General features: G+C 44.2%; 1 protein-coding gene across 1 annotated transcript; it reads right to left on the bottom strand.

Moving 5' to 3' along the window:
- Positions 1-12,724: 12,724 nt before the first annotated feature.
- LOC147626644 (pentatricopeptide repeat-containing protein At1g06140, mitochondrial-like) lies at positions 12,725-15,831 on the bottom strand. Its single transcript, XM_086816716.1, has 2 exons — positions 15,648-15,831; positions 12,725-15,505 (listed from the first exon to the last, which is right to left on the bottom strand). The coding sequence occupies exon 2, from the start codon at positions 15,200-15,202 to the stop codon at positions 13,088-13,090; it is 2,115 nt and encodes a 704-aa protein (XP_086672842.1). The 5' UTR covers positions 15,203-15,505; positions 15,648-15,831; the 3' UTR covers positions 12,725-13,087.
- Between the last annotated feature and the right edge of the window lie 227 nt (positions 15,832-16,058).

The following is a 16,058-nucleotide window of genomic DNA, read 5'->3' as shown; positions in this document are numbered from 1 at the left end:
ACTATACTGTCCTATTGGACAATATTTTTTGGGCCGAAATCGCGTTTCAGGCACGTCTCGACCACTTTCAAAAAGCAGACGATTTCGAGCACTGCGGGTAAGTCATCGATTCTCTGTAGAACTCTGTTTTAAGAACTGCAGGAAGACAGATTGACTGTGCAGACTGTGGGTGCTGCAAAGAGGTCAACAGTTGCCACTGGGTGTATGTATGCATATTGAAGTCACTGGTTGTGACATTTGAGAGTACTACAGTACCACTGCAAAAAATACAGCAGTTTGTGCAGGACAAACCAGAGGGCTATTTCTGGTAAAATTGTGTGTCTGGCAAGATGTCAAATGATGGCATAACCCAGATTGTGGCTGAGAAGCTTGATAAGAATAACTTCCATGTTTGGAGGTTCAGGTTGACGAATTTCCTGATGGGAAAGGGCTATTAACACCATATTAGTGAATTTGGGAATTTCCCAATTCCCATTTTTGAATACTTAAAAAAGGGGACATGGATAACATGTTTGTAAGTTTCTCAAAACCCTATCATATTGCCTATCGTTGGAAAGCGCTTGAAAAATAGAATCTAAAGAGCTATAAAGCGCTCATTTTGGATTAGTGGTGTTCAAGTTATGGTTAATCCAAACTTTTGACCACGTGTCCCAAACTTGTGGGAAATTTCCATATTCCCCAATATGGTGTTTATTGGGACTACATAGAAGGTGAGCACATAAATCTGGCTGCTCAGATGTGAAAGAGTTTAAAGACTGGAACCAAGGAGCCAGGAAAGTTATATATTGGCTCTCCATTAGTATACAGGACACCATGATTGGGCACATTCAGGATGCCAAGTCCCCCAAGGAGGCATGGGACACCTTGGTAAAGCTTTATGAAACAAATACCAAGGCACGTAAGATACAGTTGAAGAATGAACTTCATACTGTGGAGAAAAAGAGCATGTCTGTGAATGACTGCATTGAAGATAAAGGGTATTGTGGAATCCCTTGCATCTATTGGTGTGTCAAAGGGGAGAAAGCCCAAAGCTTTGCGGAAAGCTTCGAACTTCTCACACGAGGAAGCGCCTTTGTGAAAAGATCGGCGAGGTTGTCCTGTGTTGGCACATAGGCCAAGCTGATCTCTCCTGCTGAGAGTCTCTTCCTGACATAGTGATGATGCACCTCAATGTGCTTTGTGCGAGCATGAAAAACTGGGTTTCTCGCAATTTCTAATGCGCTCTGACTGTTAGTGTGTAGATAGAGGTGGCAGACTCCTGTCCAACACCCAAGTCAGCCACACCATAAGCCGTTTGAGCCACACACACTCAACCGTAGCTATGAAAGCTGCCTTGTACTCAGCTTCACTGACTAGAAGTGGCCACAGTAGGTTGCTTCTCCCAACACACATTTCCAATAGCATCAAAACATGTGGGTTTTACAACTTGCACAACTTTCGCTTTGTGCCCCATAACCATCATAAGTCAACCTCTGTACACAGGGTTTTGGACTCTTTCAGATCTTCGTAACTTTGCATTCATGGCTTCCATAGCCTTCTTCACACATCAGGTGTCCTCATTGTTGGAATCCCAACCTCCTCACATCAAGGCTCATCTGCGAGCCACTAGACTCTCCATCAACAAGAGAATGCCTTGCGAAAATATCCTGCATACCAAGGGGCTTAACTACTTTCTCTTTTCCTTTAGAGTGATGCACCAACTACATTTTCAAGACTGGTATTATGACATAGCTTGCCACTCCATGGTTTATCAACATAACCACTGGATGAGTGGTCCACTCAATGACTGTGATTTGATGACTTGCACATTATGTGCAACTACATTCCCACTTACATCGCCCCAACAACATCTTTTTCAGCAACATACTAGCTACTCATCTCATCAAATACAACATCTCTGCTTCTTATGCTCAATTCACGTGTAGCAGGATTATAGCATCTATATCCCTTTTGATCAAGGGAATACCCAATAAACACACATTTTTCTACCTTTGGATCCATCTTGGTACGCAACTTATCTGGCACATGCACATATGCAATATATCCAAAAACTTTCAAGTGACACAAATCAGGTTTCCTGCCACAGTAAACTTCTTCTCTGGTGTTACATCATGTATGTGTTGGATAAATGTAATCCCAACTCCTTAGTCCAATTTAATGTGTGGTGGCTAGGCTAGTGGCCAGTGGTTGGTGTAAAGCCTACAAACGGCTGGTGCATATGGTTCATGCAACTCATGCAACTAAAAATAGGGTAGAGGGGTCTCTAAATAAGGTACAAGTCGTGATCAAGTGATTATGTAAGTTTGGTTCATGCCTAATCATAATTAGTGTCTTTTTGTGTTAATCTCAAAGCAATTTCTGCATATACTAGTTTTTGTCCCTCATGTTCATGATGTTTTGTACAAGCTTTGATCCACATCCATAGCAACCTACTGTGGAATTTGAGAGGGATTTCTATGGTTCTGTGCTAATGTGAATACACATTGCTGGCACGTGGACACCAAGTGGGTGATTGCACCACTTGGACCCGCTTCAAGTGTTTGGCCAGTTGTTTGCAGAAGGTACAAACCTTACAGCGGAGGAGGTGGCCGATTTGGAGAGAGCAAGGGTTTCTATTGGAGACAAGTAGCACCATCCCATAGAATCCAAGCCTACCACCAATACATGCAAGCTTATGCAGGCCTAAGTACCGGGCTGGTAAGGTTGTCCATTGGTGCAAGAGGTTCACTAAAGAATTCCAAGAGAATGTATAGAAAGGTTGTTCGATTTCAGCTTGCATTGTTTGAGAAGACATTGTTTGGGCCCATCTGTGCATGTGCATGGCAAGAATGACCCTCGCAAGAGAATCTAGCTTGGCCCTAGGTCCTAGGTCCAAGCTACCTTTAGATGTTAACATGAAAGATAGCCATGTTTGCACATTGTTGAATTAGGGTTAGGGTTGCAAAAATGCACACACACAAGATAAAGAAACTTGAGAGCACACAATCTCACTAGGTTAGAATGAACAAATGTGTCCCAGATACAAAAGATAAGTACACACCCCAAAATGAGTAGATAAGAGGGTGTAGATACGCACGGGGAAAAAAACCTCCTAGTGAGGGAAAAGTGCCCCGGCAGTCCCAAGTATGTTCACACATCACTACCATATAATGCTACAAATCTCCCCTGGAGTGATGATGTAAACATGTACAGGGTATGGCCGATCAATCCTGAAAAGGCAATAAGCCTAAAGCTTTATGTAAAGCTTCAAACGTTTCATGAGGAAGAGCCTTCGTGATGAATAAATCTGCCATGTTGTCATGTGTAGGCACATAGACCAAGCAGATCTCTGCTACTGCAGAGAGTCTTTCCCTGACATATTTGTAATGCACTCAATGCGCTTAGTGCAGGCATGAAACACTGGAATCCTTGCAAAACTACTAATGTGCTCTGGCTCTGTCAATGAAAATCATAGTGCTAGCGACTGTCCAACACCCAAATCAACTATAAGATGTCTAAGCCACACACACTCAACTGTAGTTGTAAAAGTTACCCTCCTGTACTCAGCTTCACAGTTGGAAGTGGCCACTGTAGGTTGCTTCTTACTGAGCCATGATATACATGAAACACCAAGGTAAAAGCAAAACCCACTAATGGACATTCGTGTGTCATAACATCATGCCCAATCTGAATCACTAAAAGCATGCAACTGTGTGACTCACCCCCCTTTGGATAAAATAATCCAAAATATTGAGTGCCCTCTAAATAGCAAAAAACCCACTTAACAACTTGCCAATGCTTTGTACCTGGGCTATGCATAAATCTACTAAACTGTGAGACTGCATACTGTATATCTAGCCTCGTGCTACACACATAAAGAAGGGATCCAACAACCTGCTAATACAAACTAGCATCAAAAGAGTCTCTTGCATCTTGAAGACTAAGTCAAGTACTTGTCTCCATAGGTGTAGCCACATGTTTATAGTCTTCAAGATTAAACCTCTTCAATAACTTTTGTATATACTGCAGCATAACAATGCCATCATTGCTCTACATAAACTGAATCCCCAAATAGTAATGCAAGGGTCCCAAATCTGACATCTCAAACAATGACTGTAAATCATCCTTAAAGGCTAAAATCTTATCTATATCAAGTCCCGTGAGCAGCATGTCACCAACGTATAGAACTATGACCAAAAATGTGTCCTTACTCCTCTTTACATAGAGGGTACCAACGTATAGAACTATGACCAAAAATGTGTCCTTACATAGAGGGTACTCTATGTTAGACTTTTGCAAAAATCATTTGTAACCAAGTATGCATGAATCTTCTCATACCATGCTCTAGGAGCCTGCTTAAGGCCATAAAGAGCCTTTTTCAACCTGCATACTTTAGACTCTTCTCCTTTCACAACAAAACCAGGAGATTGCGATACATACACCTCCTCAGTAAATCACCATTCAAGAATGCAGTCTTAATGTCCAACTAATGTACATTCCACCCATGATGTGCTCTGCCAAAGCAATGAGACACCTAATGGTAGTCATACGAGATGTGGTTGCAAAGGTCTCATGATAATCTATGCCCTTTTGCTGGGCATACCCCTTCGCTACTACAAGTCTGGCCTTGTAGCGATTAATGCTACCATCTACTTTTCGTTTTAACTTGTAAACCCATTTAGTACCAATGGCCTTCTTGCCATGAGGTAGATCTGTCAAATACCAGGTGTCATTCTTGAGTATAGAGTTATACTCATCCTGCATAGCATGCATCCCCAATGATCGTCAAAGGAAACAGGTTCCTCCTCATTACATAAAGTAGAAATGAGAACATGATCCACATGAGAATAATCTACATGATGAGAACCTGCAACGAGTTCTGCTAGGTAAAGGTAGGTAAAGGAGCTGCCAACTTGCTATCTCAATGTTTGCACAAGACATAGCAAGCATCACTCATATGAACAAAGTTTTTTGTGAAGTAATGTTCTTACTAGCACCACTGTCAAAGTACCAAGCATTCAATTCTGCCCCTGACATGCATACATCATGAATAGAAGGGTCATAATTGCAATGTACAGTCCATGCCCAATCATCTTGAGAAAAACTTGTAGATTCCTTCTTCTCTACACTTGGTGCACATGCATCATGCAGAGCCATGGTTGATTCTTTCTTTTTCTCCTTCCTAGCCTTTTCTTGCACTCATTTATGCAGTGCCCTAGTTTCTTGCAATAGTGACACTTTCCCTTCTTTTTAGGCTTATCATCTTCTTTCTCTACATCCTTACTTGAGGATTCTAATTTTGGCTTATAGGAACCATGCGAAGAAGCTTTACCTTTGCCTTTCTCACTTGCAACAAAAGCTTAGTCATCAACTCCCATAACCAATCTATTTTGCCTAGACTGCTCTTCTTGCAAGAGTACTGAAACCAGCTCATCAAATGTAAGGGCATTTGGATTTCCCTTCATCATGAGTCTAAGGGTAGAGGCAAAACTCTGATAAGAATCCGGAAACTCAAAGTTGTAGAATCACCGTCCACATATGAGTGACTTGCTGACACATCAGGCACAAAATATTGATCTACCTTTTCCTTCCCTTTGCATGATACATGTGTACCCCTCAACTTATCTAACCATGGACTAACATTAGATCTACTATTTGAGGACTCTTGAGGTCCACTAAGAACCTATGATTGTTGCTTCTCTACATGTGGTGCAACATCAGCACTTATTATATCTATATCTTATGTTACCTTCATTGGTACATACCAGCTACTCATCTCATCAAAGACAACATCTCTGCTTACTCACATCTCACGAGTGACATCTATAGCCTTTTTGCTCCATAGCATAACCAATAAAGATGCATTTCTTTGCCTTTAGATCCAACTTTGTTCTTACTTCATCATGAACATACACATATACAATACACCCAAACACTTTCAAGTGAGACACATCCGATCTTATGCCTTTAAACTTCTGTTTAGGTGTCATACCATAAACAACTCTAGTGGGTGTCCTATTGTACACAGTAGTTGCTCTACTGCTTCTACCCAAAAGTAATGTGGCATATTCTTTTCAACCAAGGCACGTGCCATTTCTGCAATGTGCCTATTTTTTCTTTCTACAACACCATTCTGTTGTGGAGTGTACCTGTATGTAAATTGAATCTTGATTCCCTACTTTCTCAGGAAATCGTTGAACTCATTGGAGAAATATTATCTCCCACCATTTGATCTTAGAATTTTATTTGCACGCGCTTTTCCTTCTCGACCAAGGCTTTAAATCTTTGAAAGTGAGCAAACACCTCACTTTTCTCCTTCATGAAGTAAGCCCAAACTTTCCTAGTGTGGTCATAAGTGAATGTAACATTATACCTCTGCAACCTACAATTGTTTGCAGTCTTGGCCGGTCCCTATACATCTGAATGTATAACATCTAATGGCCTTACACTAAGATGCTTTTCATATGGAAAAGCATGTTTGGCCTACTTACCAAGCTGGCATGCTTCACATACTTTATGCATACCATCAACCTCAAACTTTGGCAAACCTGAAATAATATTTTGGGCCTACATAGACTTCAGCCGATATATATTCACATGACCAATACGCTTGTGCCATACGTTAATACCTGCAATTGACACCTATTCCATGTGCAAACATGGCTACCTTTAGCTCAGGCATGTTCGCATGCCATTTCTGTTACCCTTTACTTATTTTTGAAGTCTTCCATAAGACATCATTGAGGATTAAACCTCACTTACAGACCCTACTCAACCATCTGTCCAACAGAAACCAAGTTCTTTGTAATATTTGAAACATGAAGTGCCAAGTACTTCATTTTGCCATCCTGCATAGACTATGGCACTTTACACATACACAATGAGGTGTGCAATATCATCATTTTGCCATCCTGCATAGACTATAGCACTTTACACATACACAATGAGGTGTGCAATATCATCACTTGTTGCTACATAACCTGGTTTTTTCATTTTCTGCATGTCTCTAAACCACTCACCATGACTGGTCATGTGGTTAGAGATGCCAGAATCCACATACCATATATCTTGATATCCTGACACATCTCTTGTTATGGAACTAAGCATGTGCTACATCACAAATAGCTACTCACTTCTGTCATCACTCACCACCATGTTTACTAGATGATGTATAGTTGCCTTGCTGCAACTTTCTAGTTTTATTGTCATTCTTCTTTTTATAGTAGTCCTTTGCCGTGTGCCCTAGTTTGCCACAATAATAGCTCTCTATGCTATTTGCACTCTGATTTCTTTGCCAACAACCACCTCGGTCTCTTTGCTTCCCCCTACCTCTAAATTGGCCACTTCCACCTGTGTATGATTGTTGCTGCTGCTGCATTATTAGATTGTTATTGTCCAGAATTCTGATTTCCTTATCGACCACCACCTTGGCTGTCTCGACCACGACCTCTACCTTTGCCTCTACTTGAATTGGAGTAGAAAGCCTATTTTGATGTGTTCTTACTTTGTGAAGAAGATTCCTCACCTAGAGACTTTTCTTATATCATCAGCATAGATACCAAGTCCCAAAAGTTGGGAATATGCTCTCTGACTACACAATAGAGGTCTTGAATAACATGTACTTTTGCCAAGCCCATTCAAACAGACACTGACCAAATCATCATCTTCCACTGATACATTAATGGACCCAAGGGATTCAACAATGCCCTTGATCTTTAAAGCATACTCATTGATAGACGTGCTTTTCTTTTACACAGTATGTAGCTCTTGCTTTAGCTGTAATTTTTTTGCCTTTGTGTTAGTCTGGAACATCTGCACTAGATTCTGCCATGCAATTACTGCTGGAGTGTTGGCATCATGTATATGTCCTATCATCGTGTGTGTGACATTGATCGAAAGTCAATACATGACTTTCCTTGTATCTTGATTCTAATCCTTGAATGCCTTTATATCTGCTGAAGTGGCATTCTCTTCAAACAACTCTGGTGGCTCCTCATTGTCTCCTTTGACATAGTCCCAAAATCCTTTACCCATCGGGAAATTGATCATTCTAAACTTCCAGGCATGGAAGTTATTATTATCCACTTTCTCACTAACAATCTGATTGAGTCCGTTACACATGTTTTCCTACAACAATCAAAAACCTATAAACAGACAATTTATGTATGCAACATGTAACACAACAGTCTCTTCTGTAACTCCTATAGTGGTACTTCAACATGACCTGTATGTAACATAACAATCTCTTCCGTATGCAACCTGTAACACAACGGTGATGGCGGTAAAGCTGTCTACGCCCTTATAGGATGCCATACTTCCACACACACATATAAACACACCAGAACACCAGACCAAAGAGCATGAACAAGACTTATATTTCAGAATAGACCTTCATCTATACAGAGTTGGATATCCCATATATCCTCAGAACGAGCTTTATCTAGCATCCACTCGCAATCAGTCCACTCCAGCTCCTGATCGCTCCAAATCCCTTTGCTCTTTTGCTTCTCTGCAACCGACCTCTTTGTTCTCTGCACTGCTGAAGACCACTCCCTCCTATATCACCGGCACATTGCCAGTTCCCCAAAGCAAACCACAGCTACACCTCAGAATCTTCCTCTCTCTGGTCTCGCTAACCACACCTCACCAGAGAAGCATCCCTCCAATCGCTGTCAACACCTACAGCCAGTCCAAGCCACAGCACCAAGATGGCTCCCTCTTCTCGTCTTCTCTATCTGCCACCACTGCCAGCCACCAGAAAACCGAGGGCAACACACTTTACCCCTCACTGCATCCCCAGGGCTCTCCGGCCAGTCGCCAGCTCTTCTGGGTCCTTCCAAATTCCTTCTCTATCTCCCCAGGCGGCAACCCTCTGCTGGTGTCGCCACCAGCCTTCCTCTCTTTCTCTTGTAGTCCCAGCCTGTCACCACAAGGCGCTTCCTCACTGTGTGTGCCACCACAAGGCAGCCCTCTACCTTCACACAGCCTCTGCTTTCACACGGTTGCAGACGGCCATCACCTCCGCTGTCCTCTCTGTTCAGCTGGTCACCTTCCAGCTCCTACTACACGCCAGCCCACGCTGTACCAGCTTCTCTGCAACTACCGCAGACTTCTTACCCGGTGATTCTCTACTTCTGGACCCGGCTCCCCAGCGTATCCAGCCCATAATCAGCCCGCTTCAGTGCTTCTGGAAGGTGGTCTCCACTTTATCACCAACAAGATCTCCACGCACCTCGACGTCCACACAGCACTTGCGCCAGTCACCAGCCTGTTGCCTCTTGTCGCCAGCCACACAGCTGCGCTCGAGTCACCGCTTCCACTAAACCCAGCACTTCACAAGGCAGCCCACAGAAGGTGTCGCTCACACTAGCCCGTCGGCTCTCACAGCTGGTGCCCTCCCAGCAGCCACACTCTGCGCCTTGACACCTCTACGTTCAACGAGACCCCCCAGCTCTCCACACGGCGAACACCTAGAACCTGCACTCGCCAGCCTGTCTCAACTCCTTCGCTAACCTTCCACAGCCTGCGCTGGCAGCAAGGTTGGCTGCTACGTGGCCATTACTTTTGTTGGCCATGTTTATATTATATTATATATATATATATATATATATTTAGAGTTTCAATAATGGCCACCATATTCCCTTTCACACCAATGCCAAGGCAACTTTGGCCCCTTATCTATTAACTGCCCATGCACCTCATGCCTCTTCAAATAGCAACCTTCCAATGCTCATTTATCCTTGGGGACACGTACACATATCCAGACATCCGAGCAGCTGATATCATCTCCAGCCGACCACGCTCCGAAAAAACTGTGCTTCTAGAATTTCATCATTTTTTCCTGCACATACACTTCTATCAAAGCCAAAAGCCTGACTACCGCATCCATGACGCCCACACTGAGTCAATGGGTGCTCCCATGACTTTACCACAACACGAACATCACTCATGTACACATGTACAAGTTGAGGTTGAGGTTCCCCAAAAACTTCACACATATTTAGCAACCCCCTTTTTTCTGCTGAGACATTTATGTCCAGCAGCAGCTGCACAAACAGAAACCATTTATCCCCCTGGATCAAATAGAAACCTCGGTGCATCTGCCTTCCAATCCTTCAAGCATTTCCCTCTATTAGAAAACCATTGATACATCCTGTCATGACCTTCTACTTTCAGCAACCCCCCTTGCTCTTTATATATGGCATCCTCAATATATACCCTCGTATCTCCTCCTCCATACCAGCTCACATAACCTTGTGATGGAGACAACCACTCCTCACCTCTACTCCCCTCTGACACATCTAATTCCCACTCATAATCATATGCCGAAATAACACACATCTGATGATCAACTCCCACCTCATAGTCATCCAATTTACAACCCACATCATTGGCTTCCAACCCTTCCTCTGGACTAACTGCCAGACTCGAACTATAACCAAACCACTCATCCATATGCTGAGCATCAACATGTGGTGTGTCCACCATAAACCCATTTCCCTTCAGCCCATCAACATCACACATAGCAACCTCATGCACTGTAGACTCATCATTGTCACTTTCCTGCAGTTTCTCCAGCTTCAAGACCATTGGCGATCCTTCAAGATTCTCCACATCTTGCACAGGCATCTCTACCAAGTCCAAGCTCCCCAAACTGCCAAGCAAAGCATCCTGGTCCCCCTGACCAACAACAATAGCCTCACATGCATCCTCACCACCACTGACAACCGACTCATTCTCTTGGGCATGACAAGGAACACACACCTTATGATCAGCAACCGCACCTGCGAAGTCTATCGCACCATCATCCAAAGTAGCATCCAACTCATCATCAGTCACACCATCATTCCTTTCCTGCACAACTGGTATGCAAGCATTTGTTACCTTCTCCAAGGAAGCCAACTCCAACAGATCATCCAATGCATTATCAAGAACACAGTCTAGCTCATCATCCACACTCTCACAAGCTGCAATATCCAACTCATCACCCAGATCATCCATACATACTCCATCCATAGTATCTTCATTAGTAACACCTTGATCATCACTCTCTACCTTGACTGGCTGAAGTACTGGCACCTGCAAGTCATTACTCTTTTCTAAATCAAAGAGATCATCCAAGTCATATTCATACTCAAACTCATCAGGCTCCACAGCACTAGCATCACTTTCACAATCCACAGCATCATCAATAACCTCATCCTTCTCCTCCTCACCTTCTGAAACCTCTTCAGGGCTGATTCCAGAAGCCTCACCCTTCTCCATTTCCAACAGGTTAATCTGTCCCATATCCTGCTCTGCAAATGTTTCTTTACAGACTTCATGAACATCGAGCTGGATTGCAGCCTTCACCTGTATATTAGGGCCCATCACCTTATCACTCATTCCCAAGACAATTGATATATGCCACCATTAGCTTTGGCTGGTTTCTCACATTGCGGATTGATATGACCCCACTCACCACAATTGCGGCATTGCACATCACTCGGATACCCTCTCCCTCTTCCAATATCTGCTGAATTTCCTTCACAACAACCAGATGATGCATCAGTCTTCCTTCCCATATCACCTATGCTTCTTCCTCTTCCTGCAGTCTCTATCCAATTCAAGCTTAAAGACTTCATGAGCTCCACTACTTCATGTATGTCCCTCTTCAAAGTGTCCTCCTGTTCAGGAACAACAGCAGCTTTTCTTCCAGGATGCATACTCTCAATCTCTGGCATCTTCACAAACCTCTTCGGCTCTTCCTGCATTCCCATCTGCCTCAGACGCTTCACCTTCCACTCCTTCTCACGAGCAACTCTGACAGCCTCCTCAAAGCTATCCAGGTTCTTCAACTCCACCTTCAGACAGAGGGTTGGCTCCAGACCAGCCACAAACCGCTCCCTCTTTATCATCTGCGGGGGTACTTCAGGAATCAAAGCCTCACACCATAGACTCCACAGTCTACCAAACTCTATCAGATACTGATCCATATCCTGACCATCCTTTTGCTGAATGTTACACAACCCCTTCCACACCTCATTCGGACTCTTCACATGGACAAACTGTGCCAAAAATGCAGCTCTGACTACACGATACTCAGGATCCTGTCGATGAATGTTCCTGTGTGTAGTCACAAATATTCGTAGCCATGCTTTTGCATCACCCTGCAAACAATAAGTCAAAATTTGAGAAAGGATCTCCGGGGTTGCCCTGTCTTTCATCAAGGCTGTAAACTCCATCTTTTCCAGAAACCTGGTTGCATTCTCCTGTGGCAATCCCCAATACTCCGGAAAATCCTGAGCCATCTTCCCAACCTCCTTCACACAAACCCCTGTCTTCTTTCACAAACCAGAGGAAATCTGCTCCTCTGTGGAGGCACCAAAAAGTGATGGCACGGAAGCGGTAAAGCTGTCTACGCCCTTATAGGATGCCACACTTCCACACACGCATATAAACACACCAGAACACTAGACCAAAGAGCATGAACAAGACTTATATTTCAGAATAGACCTTCATCTATACAGAGTTGGATATCCCATATATCCTCAGAACGAGCTTTATCTAGCATCCACTCGCAATCAGTCCACTCCAGCTCCTGATCACTCCAAATCCCTTTGCTCTTTTGCTTCTCTGCAGCCGACCTCTTCGTTCTCTGCACTGCACCTCAGCTGAAGACCACTCCCTCCTATATCACCAGCACATTGCCAGTTCCCCAAAGCAAACCACAGCTACACCTCAGAACCTTCCTCTCTCTGGTGTGGCACAAGTCTTGCAAGTGATCCCCTTGAAGGTCTTGACCCTCTACCCTAGCACATACACTGGTGATTCAATTCCCCGAAGGCCTCCTATGCCTCCCCCTACTCACCCCATGCAATGTGGGCGGTGCCTCCACTTAGTAGGTGCAATTGTGGCAGGACATGACCAAAGAGCCAAAGTGGCACACTCTGGGCTAACCAACAGCAATTGTAAGCTAGACGGCATGGGTGAGCTCTCCCTATGTAGAGCTCAAGGCAACAATTTCTATAGCAAATAGTTATACACATTTATCAAATAATGTGCTAATTATAGACCATTGCAAGCCCGCATGTTTTTGACAAGATGTATCAGTGTTCCCTCGAGCCTATTAACAATGTCCTGACTTCTTCATTAGTTGTTTTTTCACTTTCATTGCCTCCATCTTTGCATCCTCTTGCATGCCAGCATCTGCAAAGATGTTACGCATACAAACATAAGCTGCAGCTTCCTTTTCATCCACTCGCATTGCTAGTTCAAAAGCCTGTCTTCCAAGTTCCACATTGCCCCACTTTCGACAAGCACCCAAAACAGTAAGGCATGTTACAATGTTGGGATGTGACGGTGTTTTCTTCATCACTGCTACTGCCCTGTCTAATTGGCCTGCGCGACTAAGGAGATCAACCATGCAACTGTGGTGCTCAAGAGTTGGAGTGATGCCATAGTCTTCACTCATGGCCTCAAAATATGTCTGGCCGTTATCTACCAGACCTGCGTGACTGCAAGCATTAAGAACACTAACGAATGTTACTGGATTTGGCTTAATGCCTTCTCCTCTCATTCTGTCAAAGATATGGAGAACATCTGCAATTTCTCCAAGCTGGGCATATCCTGTAATCAGTGCTGTCCATGAGACTATGTTTCGAACCGGAAGCTTATCAAACACTTCATGTGCTTTTGCAAGTGAGCCACACTTGGCATACATATCAACCAATGCATTACCAACAATTTGGTCTGTTTTCAATAACCCTTTTCGTTCAATATCATTGTGTATTTCTGTACCCTTCTGTGTGGCTCCAATGCTGGCACAGGCTTTCAAGCTGCAAGCAAACGTGACAGCATTCGGAGAGACACCCTGATGTTGCATCTGATCGAAACAATCCAGTGCTTCCTGACCACGCTCATGTTGCACATATCCTGCAATCAGTGCAGACCATGAGACCACATCACGAACAGGAAGGTTGTTAAACATTTCCTGCGCTTGCGCTAGCATGCCACATTTAACATACATATCAACCAAGGCAGTGCCAACAAGAAGATTACTTACCAACAATCCTCTCCTTTCAATGCCAGCATGTATTTCTCTGCCCTTGTCTGTGGCTCCAATGCTGCCACAAGCTTTCAAGCTGCATGCAATCGTGACAGCATCTGGAGGAACACCCTCAAGTTGCATCTGTTCAAAACAGCTCAGGGCTTCCTCACCATGATCATGTTGCACATATCCTGCAATCAGTGCATTCCATGAGACCACATCTCGAACTGGAAGGATGTCAAACACTTTCTGCGCTTTTGCAAGCAAGCCACATTTGGCATACATATCGAGAAGCGCATTGCCAACAAATTGGTTTGTTTTTAGCAGCCCTTTTCTGGCAATCTCTGCATGTATTTGTCTGCCCTTGTCTGCAGCTCCAATGCTGCCACAGGCTTTCAAACTGCAAGCAAATGTGACAGCATTTGGAGAGACACCTTGTATTTGCATCTGTTCAAAACAGTTCAGTGCTTTCTCACCGTGCTCGTGTTGTGCATATCCTGCAATAAGTGCATTCCACGAGACTACGTTTCGAACTGGAAGCATGTCAAACACTTCTTGTGCTTTTGCAAGTGCACCACATTTGGCATACATATCAACCAGGGCAGTGCCAACAAAAGGATTGCTTTCCAACAGCCTCTTTTTGGAAATCTGAGAATGTATTTCCTGGCCTCTCACCACATCTTTGAGCTTAGCACAAGCCTTCAATAAGGAAACAAAAGTATATTCACTTGGATGTAAAGAATCCTCTTGCATTTTCTGATACAGGGTAAGAGCATGCCTTGACTCTCCACAGTTGATGTAACCATTGATTAGAGAACTCCAGGAACACTCACTCCTGGAGACCAAACTGTCAAAAACCTTCTGAGCATGGCACATGCTTCCAGCCTCCACCAGCATGGAGACTAAGTAGTTCCCGAGTGATGTGTGAGCTTCCAGCCCAAGTTTGAGCGCGTAGACATGCAGGCGGACAGCATAGGCGGCTAGGCTGCTCTCTTTTTTGCACTTGTGCGCAATTTCTAGAAGGTTCTGGATGGAAGGATGGGGCAGCATACCTTGTTCCAGAGCATCCTCTAAGCCAAGCATCTCCCAACCGCCGCCGCCACCGCCACTGTGGGTGCCGTTGTAGTGCTTCTGCTCTCGCAGCACTCCTTCGGGAAACTTTTCTTCCATTTTGGGATGGTGCAAGCCATACATCCACAGCGACCTTGCACTTTGGCGCCCTTTAGTTTGTGTGTTGCCGATGATACAGTGCCTGCTGAGCCAAAAGGATGGATGCTTGCTACTTACCTGAGAAACTGTACGGCTGCATCATTGTTGTTGCAGCTAGGTGATCACGAGCTAGGGACTGAGCCAAAAGGATGGATGCTTGCTACTTACCTGAGAAACTGTACGGCTGCATCGTTGTTGCAGCTAGGTGATCACCAGCTGGTGGATCGTTGCCATACTGGGTTACGATGATGGCCAGGGACATGGACGGAGAAGACCCACCGGGCATCCCTGAGCATAACCCACCATTTTATTGAAGGTTGTAAAAACCCTAAGTACATTTGCATCCTAAGCTAAGGACAAAAAATCAGGTTTGCAGACAGAGTGGAGAGAAAACGTGTTGAAATATGAGGTAGGTGGCCACTTCATTTACCACGTGACAGTGCATGCGAAAGGACTACGATTGTGTCACACGAGTGCATGCCTTGCGCATACAAGAGACAGCGTCACGATGGTGGGCAGCTGGGAGCATCCGGAGGTGGCAGGAGAAGGGGGATGGGAAGAATAGGACATAGAAGAGGAGATGAAGAGAGAAAGGGATGATCAAGGGGACATAGGAATCTCAAGAAAGTGACACTTCAACTGGATCCCTAAATGACTAGCTGCACAGCCCTGTTTCCTTGGTTGAGGCTGGCCTTGAAGGAACTGCTTAGCGCATTGGGATCGGTATTATTTGTTCCCAACGAGGAAGACAAATGGTCATCATTTAAACAAACAGTGTGTGTCATGGAATACAACGATGGAAACTCTGAAGCTTCATGAGATGGACTTAGGAGAGTTTGGG

Source organism: Cibotium barometz, chromosome 22 (genome assembly GCF_041138505.1).
Source record: "Cibotium barometz isolate CiBa-2024 chromosome 22, ASM4113850v1, whole genome shotgun sequence".
Classification (NCBI taxonomy): domain Eukaryota; kingdom Viridiplantae; phylum Streptophyta; class Polypodiopsida; order Cyatheales; family Cibotiaceae; genus Cibotium; species Cibotium barometz.
The sequence above is the reverse complement of the archived record's forward strand: the minus strand, read 5'-3'. Positions and strand labels throughout refer to the sequence as shown.

What these genes read in the sequence shown, in the direction of transcription:
- LOC147626644 (XM_086816716.1), bottom strand. Translation starts at nt 15,202, where the DNA reads ATGTATGGCTTGCACCATCCCAAAATGGAAGAAAAGTTTCCCGAAGGA.